Genomic DNA, 8,843 nt, shown 5'->3' on the forward strand with positions numbered 1-8,843 from the left:
TACCAGCTGCTCCTTGGAAACCCTGTATACAGGGTTGCTATTAGTCAGAGCTGATTCTATGGCACTTAACATCGCCATCACCAACTCTCTAGATCATCTTTTGTACCCTTGCTTAGAATGGTTGGTAGTGGCAGTCTGGCTCCATCTTGTACTTCTGTTCTCAGCATAAATGAAGTTGTGGGTCATGTGGGCTATTGGTCCTGTAGATGAATTTTGTCTTTCTGTTTTTGGTTTTTTTCCTTTTTTGCTCCAGATGAGTTGAAAAAAATTAGGTCCCATAGATTTGTCTCCATGATATCTTCCATGTACTCGATATAGGTGGTTGTTGTTTTGTTAAATACTGTCAAGTTGGTTTCAGCTCACAGCAGTTCTGTATAGAGTTTCCGAGGAGTGACTGTTGGGTTAGAACTGCTGACCTTGAGGTTCAAACTGACCTTACAGTCCAGTGCTTATCCTACAGCACCACACCAGAGCTCCCATAGCATCCCTGTATAGCTTAATGTCCATGAATTGTTCTGTATAGTATGTTTTGCGATTGGAATGTGTAAGACTGCCTAGTTTGTAATTTTGCTTTGGCTATTTGGGGCCTCTTTCCTTTCCATATAAAGCTGGTGACTGATTTTTCCATTTCAGTAAAGAAGGTTGTTGGAGTTTGGATTGTTGTTATTGTTAAGTGCCATTGAGTGGGTTCCAGCTCATAGTGACCCTGTATAGGGTTTCTGAGGAGCAGCTAGTGTATTTGAACTGCTGACCTTGTGGCTCTCAGTTTAGTGCTTATCTTACAGCATCACATCTAGAGATTGCTCTGGACAGTTTTGACATTTTCACAATCTTTAGTCTCCTAACCCATGAGCATGGAATGTTCTTCCATTATGTAGATCTCTTAGTTTCTTTCAGCAGTATTTTATAGTTTTCCTTGTACTAATCTTTTACATCTCTGGTTAAATTTATTCCTAGGTAGTATTTCTTTTGGGGAGCTATTATAAATGGTATTTCTTTCTTGATTTCCTTTTTTGGAGTTCTCTTTGTTAGTGCAAAGGAACCCAAATGCTATTTGTGTATTGATCTTGTGCCCTTTGCTGAATCCTTCTATTAGTCCAGTAACATTCTTGTGGAATCTCTGGGATTTTCTATGCTTAGGATTATGTCATATGTGAATAGGGATAGTTCTATTTCCTTCCCAATTTGGATGCCCTTTATTTCCCTTTCTTGCCTTCTTGTTCTGGCTAGTACTTCCAGTACAATACTGAGCAAGAGTGATGACAATAGGCATCTTTGTTCCCATTCTCATGGAGAAAGCCTCAATTTTTCTCTTTTGAGAATAGTATTGGCTGTTGATTGTGTTTATGCTTGATTAATTATGTTTAGGAATTTCCCTTCTGTTCTAATTTAAACTTGTATAAAGTATCTTCTCAGACTACAATGCAGTTAAAATAAAAAACAGTAAAAGGTAGATAGCTGGAAGATTTCCAAATATTTGAAAACTAAACAGCATACTTATAAATGATTCATGGATCCAAAAAGAGGTCTCAAGGAAATTAAAAAACACATTGAATGAAAATTAGTACGTACCATATCAAAATTTGTAAGACATGCTAAGCAATAGTGAGAAATTTATAGAACCTATTACCTACATTAGAAAAGACCCAGAAGTCTCAAATCAATCACCTAAACTCCTACCTCAAGAATCTAGAAAGAGAACAAAATAAAGCAAAGTCAGGAGAAGGAAGAATATAATAAAGAACCATCATTAGTTGAATTAAAAACAGAGAAATGAAGAAAAATTAATGAAGCACAGAGCTGATTCCTTTGTTAAAAAAAAAAAAAAAATCAAGAGAAAAAAAGTAGATTTAAATTACCAATATCATGATATTACAGAAAAAAATGGACTACAAACAACAGTGGTGTCACTGGGTAGTGTAAATGGCTAAAATGCTCAGCTGGTTCAAGTCTACTTAGAGGCACTTTGGAAGACAGGCCTGGAAATCTCTTTCCAAAAATCAGACATTAAAATCCTATGGAGCACTATTCTACTTTGACACATGGAACTGCCGTGAGTCAGCAACTAGTTTTTACATATAACTATACACACAAATGGCGTCCTGGTGTGGCTCTGTGGGTTAATGCGCCAGACTGCAAAGCCGTTTGAACTGCAAGGTTGGCGGTTCAAGCTCACCAGCTACTCCTCGGAAACCCTATACAGGATCTCTATAGGTCGGAGTTGACTCTACGGCACTTAACAACAACAACAATACACACAAAAATTTGACAACTTATGAAATGAACCAATTTCCTAAGAACTATCACAACTTGTTTGGTATGAATTCATAATTTTAAAGCTCCCTCCACTCCCCTAAACCAAGCAGCCCCAAAACTCTATGCACAGATGGTTTTACTGGAGAAATCTATTCAATATTTCAATAATAATTAACCCTAAAATTCTGTATAACCTTTTCAAAAACATAAGGTTTGGAAATCATTGTGTAAAGTTAGTATTATCCTGATTTCAAAATCAGACAAAAAAGTATAAATGAAATCTTCAGACCAATATCCCTCAGAAATCCTTAATATAAAAATCGGTAACCAAAGGAAGGGTTGTTACTGTGTGCTGTGAAGTCTGTTCCAACTCATAGCAACCCTATAGTGTTTCTGAGGAGTGGCTGGTGAATTTCAATCACCGACTTTGCAGTTTAAACCAACCTTGAGTGTGTATCCTATGGTGGTGCCACACCAGAACTCTAACAAAAGGAAATAGAAGTCAGCAATCAACACAGTAAATAGAATTCAGCAATGTATAAGAAGAATTATGTACCATGATCAAATGGAACTAATTTCAGGGTTTAAGGGTGGCTTAGTATACCATAACCAATGTCATCCACTATGTTAATATGTTAAATCACATAGTCATATAAATCAATGAATTTATCATAAAATGACACCCATTTATGATACAAATTCATAGAAAAACAAGTATTAGAAGGGAACTTCTTAAACTTGATAAAGAGCATTTATTCTAAAATCTATAGCTAATATTATACTTAATGGTAAAATGCTGAAGATTTTCCCCCTACGATTAGAAAAGGAGCCTAATGGTACAGTGGGTTAAGCATTGCCTTGCTAACTGCAAGGTCAGTGGTTCAAACCCACCAGCTGCTCCATGGAAGAAAGACACGGCTGTATGCTCCTGTAAAAATTTAGTCTTGGAAACCCTATAGAGCAGTTCTGCTCTGTATTATAGGGCCACTGTGTGTCAAAATTAACTTGATGACAGTGGGTTTTGAAGGTTAGAAACAGGGCAAGAGTGTCAGTTCTCATCGTTCTTATCTAACATAGTACTGAAGGTTGTAGCCTTTGCAACATGTCAAGAAAATCAAAGGCTGAAAGAAAGAAATAAAATTTCTATTAGCAGATAACATGGTTTCTGTATAGAAAATTCTAAGGAATCTATGAAATCTTCGAAAATTAGTAAATTGAGTTCAGCAAGATTGCAGAATACAAGATAAAAATATAGACCAGTTGTATTTATGTATGCTACCAGTGAACTTGTGAGCACCAAAATTTAAAATGTAATAGCATTCACAGTACCCCAAGATTTAAATTGTTGTTGTAGTTTGCTCTGATGTGTTACAGAGTAGAACTGCCACTTGGGGTTCTCTTGGCTGTAATCTTTGCACTAGACCTTTCATTTGTGGAGCCACCAACCTTTAGATTAGCAGCCAAGGGCTTTAACCACTGCCACCAGGGCTCCATGATACATTCACAGCCCAACTGGATTATAGATGAAAGATGATAGTAGCCACACCAAGTGATTAGAACAGATTGTGGGGAAAAGACCAGATACTGAGTTTTGGGTGTGTTGAGCTTGGACTGTCTACTAGACACATCTGTTGTTGTTATGTGCTGTGGAGTCAGTTCTGACTCATAGTGACCCTGTACAGGGTTTCTGAGAATCTTTATGGGAGCAGAAAGCCTCATCTTTCTCCCACAGAATAGCTGGTGGTTTCGAATTGCTGACCTTGCGGTTCACAGCCTGATTCGTAACCACTATGCTATCAGAGCTCCTTAGACACATCTAAGTAGGGGAAAAAAGTAACCTCTTTGAAGTTGCACTGCAGATATGAGGGGACTTCAAAAAGTTTATGAAAAATTCCTCCATCTTTTAATGATATTTTTCTACAAACTTTTTGAAGCCCCCTTATATATGAGTCTTTGCTGTTGTGTAGCTTATACTTTCTGGGTAAGAGTAAGATGAGTAAGAAATGCAATGAATAACTAAGCAAACACAATATGTTAGAAGATGGTAAGTGGCAGAGTGGAGAGGATAAGTGGTATTGGAAGGGTGACTTCCTGAGAAGGTAACATTTGAATAATGATAAGAAGTTCATGAGGGAATAAATCTTATAGATGCATTGGAGAAAAGTAGCTCAGGCAGAGGGGAACCAAGATATAAATGTCCCCATGTCTCCATAACTGGCATCTTTGAAAAAGAGCAGGTTGGCTAAGTGTGACTTTAATGGAATGGATGGAGGGGAGATACCAGGAGACAGTACAGTGGTAACAGGCATTTGAATTGAAGGCCATTTTAGGGACTCTGACTTTTACCCTGCATGAGATGGGGAACTAGTGGATAGCTTAGCAGAAGAGAGACATCATCTGACCTAGAGTTCTAGTCCCTGGCCACTATTCTAAATAGACTGAAAGGGGCAAGAGTAGAGGAGGGAGATTGGTGTGGTACTGTAGAATTAGCACTGGATTGTGCACCACAAGGTTGACAGTTCAAACCTATCAGCTCCCCCTCAGTAACCCTATACTGCAGGGTCACTATGAGTTGGAACCAACTCAATGGCACTTACCAACAACACGTCAAGAGGTGCTGGTGATTTAGTTTATAGTAGTTGCAGTGAGGAGTTCTGTTGTGGTGCTCTAGGATAAACACTGGACTGCTAACCCAGTGGTCAGCATTTCAAACCCACCAGCTGCTCCGTGGGAAACCCCATATAGGGCTGCTATGAGTTGGAACCCACTCGACAGTACTTAACAACAAAAGTAGCAGTGAAGTGGTGGGAGCTTCACTGACAGGACTGGCTTATTGATTGAATGTGGGATGACAGGTTGTTATTATTGTTAAGTGCCATTGAATAGCTTCTCACCCATAGAGACCCTTTTTAGGGATTCTGAGACCAGGAGTCAAGGATTATTCCAAGATTTTTGTTCTGAGCAATTAGAAGGAGAGAGTTTCAGTTAACTGAGATGGGAAAAATTGGAAAGAGCAGGTTTGAAGGCAGGATCAGGAACTCAGTTTTGGAAATACTAAATTTTTGTTTATTGATTATTATAATACATATATTTAAAGCCTTTATTGTAAATTGAGTGATAGTTTACATGGGAGAACAAACACTGGTTTTGCACTCAACCAATTGCATTTTGTTTGATTGTAATGATTACAATCTCCTCCATGTATCATTGGTTAACAGTACTTGCCTTTATTCCCTTTTTTTTTTTTTTTTTTTTTATGTAAACAAAAACACTCGGGATGTTTAAAGAATCAAAAGGCACATTTTGCAAGCCAGCCTCTTGCCTACCAGCACACAGCCTTTCTCTTTCCATGAGTCTAGAGTCCTCAGCTGCTCATCTCTCCATGCCATCACCTCTGCTTCCACCTCTGGTCTTGCTACTTCTTTGGATAGAATCCCACATTCCACTCATGCTCTTCTCTCTTGATGGTCCTAGGGTCCTCTGTTCCTGGAATGTAAGATTAACTACTCCCCCCACCCCCTTTTTGTTATACAACTTCTACCTTTACAGTTGTGACAATCTCAATTAGTCATGATAACCATTACTCACTATTGAATCAAAAGACTCCTAACCCCATCTCCTTACACTAGACAAGACGAAAACTATTCAGTGGGGATTCTACCTTTCCCTGTTCACTCTGAAACTAAACTCCCTCTTGAAAAGTTGTAAGCCAGCCCACTTTGTGCCTTTATTCTCCCCCACCCCCAATTTTAGGTAGCCAATGTCTGAGTTGCCTGTCCCTATTCATCTTGTGTACTGAGGTGATAGGCTTGATTCTTGATGTGAACACTCCTTCCCTCTTGATTGGTATTTTGAGCAACTACATCCATAAGCGTAGTGGTTACGAATCGGGCTGGGAACCTTAAGGCCAACAGTTTGAAACTACCAGGGAGAAAGATGAGGCGTTCTGCTCCCATAAAGATTTACAGCCTCGGAAACCCTGTACAGGGTTGCTATGGGTCGGAACCGACTCGACGGCACTAAACAACAACAACAACAACATCCATAAGTAAAGGTCAAGGTCATCAAACTGAAACAATTTACACTTGCTTCCTGTATCAAACTTCTTTATCTCTTCTAGTTGAGTTATGATCATCAAGTCATCTAAGCCAGGTCACATGGGTACTATCTGCAAGTTTGGATGTTCTTGCGCACCTCCCCCTACTTCATATATCAGCTGGATGCTTCACTCTTAGCTGTAGCCCCCTGTGGCTAGGTCAGTGTCCATGGGCTCAGGAGTTCTCAAGTCTTCCCAAACTCCAGACCAACCAGTCCTTCCTCTTCTCTCTCATCTCAAGGTTGACAAGAGTCTGGAACATGGTAGAACTCAGCCCATATCTTCATTACTGCAGGAAGTGTTAAGTTTTATAGTACCTATTAGATATTAGGCTCTTGGTGTGGTGCTGTAGGATCAGCACTCGACTGTGAACCACAAGGTCAGCAGTTAAAAACCCACCAGCTGCTCCTCAGAAACCCTATACGGGGTCACTATGAGTCAGAAGCAACTTGACATCACTTAACAACAACAACAACATTAGATATCCAAGTGCCAGGTGATCAGTAGTCATTCTAATTACATTAATCAATGTGGTTTATTTTCCAAATTACTAGTATTTAAACAGTGCACCGACTATTCTGGAAATACATTAAATTTTGTTAATATATTAGTTTTTGACATGTTCAGGCCTGGCAAAAGCCAGACATTTTTTGAGAAAGAAACTGACTGCTTTTTGGCTTTGCTTCCAGAGTTGATGGTACTTTTGAATTAAATAAAGATGCCATTTTGATCTTAGGAATGGAAATTTAATTATTTAGTCTGAGTGTTTTTACTTGCTTATCTATTGTAGGTTCTGTTACTGCTGGAGTGTGCAAGATATAGAATCCTGTTTTCTTTGAGGTATGAATTATCCAAACCTTAAATAAGAAAAGAGAAACATTGCAGTTTTTGGATGTCAGAATGCCAAGGAGAAGGAAACATCTTGGGGGAAGTCCATTTCGGAAGACTGCCAATTCCCAGGAAGTTGTTGTGTCCAGTGTTCCTAGTCATGAGGAGCCAACCACTGCTCTTCCTTCCATGTGTGAGATCCAACTTGACCAGGAAGAACTCTTCATCAATATTTCAGAGATATTTCCTGACCTGGATCCTGATGTAGTATATTTGATGCTTTCTGAATGTGATTTCAAAGGTGAGAAAAAGTTGTTTGAACACTTTGCATCTTGTATGAAGACTCTATGTACTGTGCCATGATCACTTCTAATAGAGAACCAAAGAACTGTTTCATTATTTATTTATTTTTCTTCATCATTTAATCAGCTTCTGCTCTGAGAAAAGTACTAAGTTTGGTATTATGGGAAACATGAAGAAGAGCAAAACATAGTTTTATGGTTAAGAAATGAACATTTGTAAAAGTGAGTAGATTGTCAGATTAGACATCCTTGACCTTTACCTACTTGATGCCAGTACCAACACCCCTTCCCTCCTAGTTGTGACAACCAAATTATCTCCAAATATTGCCATATGTCCTTGGAGGGCAAAATGGTCCCCTGTTGAGAACCTCTGTCATAGAACGGAAGCTCCATAAAAGCAAAAACTTTTTTTTTAGAACTTTTTATTGTGAATTGAGTGAAGGACTACAGACAAGATCATCATATTTACATTCAACAAATTGTACACTAGGTTTCATCTCAATGATTGCAATCCCTACCATGCAACAACAGGTATCCTGCTTCCTCCTTGTGTTTCCTATTCCATCCACCTTCCCAACCTTTCTCAACTTCCATGGTTTTCATATATTTCAGGAGTCTATATAAAGACTTTCTATAATATCTAGATATATCTTCATCCTTTCACATATTTGAACTTAAGTACTGTTTTTGATTTTGTGCGTATTTTATGTTTATTTTTTGGTTGAGTTTTTCTTTTGTGATTTTTCTAAAACATATAATAGATTTTCTTACAGAAATGTCTCTTATAGCAGCTTTCTTTTAATGTTTCCGTTTTTAAGACTTTAGGATGGTACAGAACCAGGCAATGTTTTGTTCTGTTGTACATATGGTTGCTCTATCCAGAAAGAACTCAACAGCAGCTAACAACAACAGCAAACCATTTGTGTTATTACTATAGTCTCCTAACTCGTTTTTCTGTTAGGCCTGCCCTCTCGAATCCTCCTTTGCACTTTTTCTTAAGAAATATTAATTGAGTGCTTAATAGGTGTCAGGCCTGTGCACAACACTTTTTCACTGACTATCTTCTTTATTTTTTTCCCACTCAGGCATATATAATAATTTACATCTCCAAAGGGCACATTGTGCAAGTCTGCTCCTCGCCACCAGTTCTTAGTCCTTCTCTTCTTAGTTGATGAATCTAGAGTCCTCAGCCACTCCCCCTCTCCATGCCCCCTCTCCATGCCCCCATCTCTGGCGCTGCTGCTTCTCTGGATAAGGTCCCGCATTCTATTTGTGTGTTCCCCTCTTGATGGTCCTAGGGTCCTCTGTTTCTGGACTGTAAGATTAACCACTCCCCTTTTTTTGTTACAAAACTTCTACCT

General features: G+C 38.7%; 1 protein-coding gene across 1 annotated transcript in view; it reads left to right on the forward strand.

The window, feature by feature from the left end:
• Positions 1 to 7,252: 7,252 nt before the first annotated feature.
• N4BP2 (NEDD4 binding protein 2) overlaps positions 7,253 to 8,843 on the forward strand; it is a 177,160-nt gene continuing 175,569 nt past the window's right edge. The window contains exon 1 of the mRNA XM_006873224.1: positions 7,253 to 7,481. Coding sequence (XP_006873286.1) covers positions 7,253 to 7,481 — 229 coding nt within the window. The remainder of the gene's footprint in view (positions 7,482 to 8,843) is intronic.

The sequence above is a fragment of the Chrysochloris asiatica genome, unplaced genomic scaffold, assembly GCF_000296735.1.
Source record: "Chrysochloris asiatica unplaced genomic scaffold, ChrAsi1.0 scaffold00230, whole genome shotgun sequence".
Classification (NCBI taxonomy): domain Eukaryota; kingdom Metazoa; phylum Chordata; class Mammalia; order Afrosoricida; family Chrysochloridae; genus Chrysochloris; species Chrysochloris asiatica.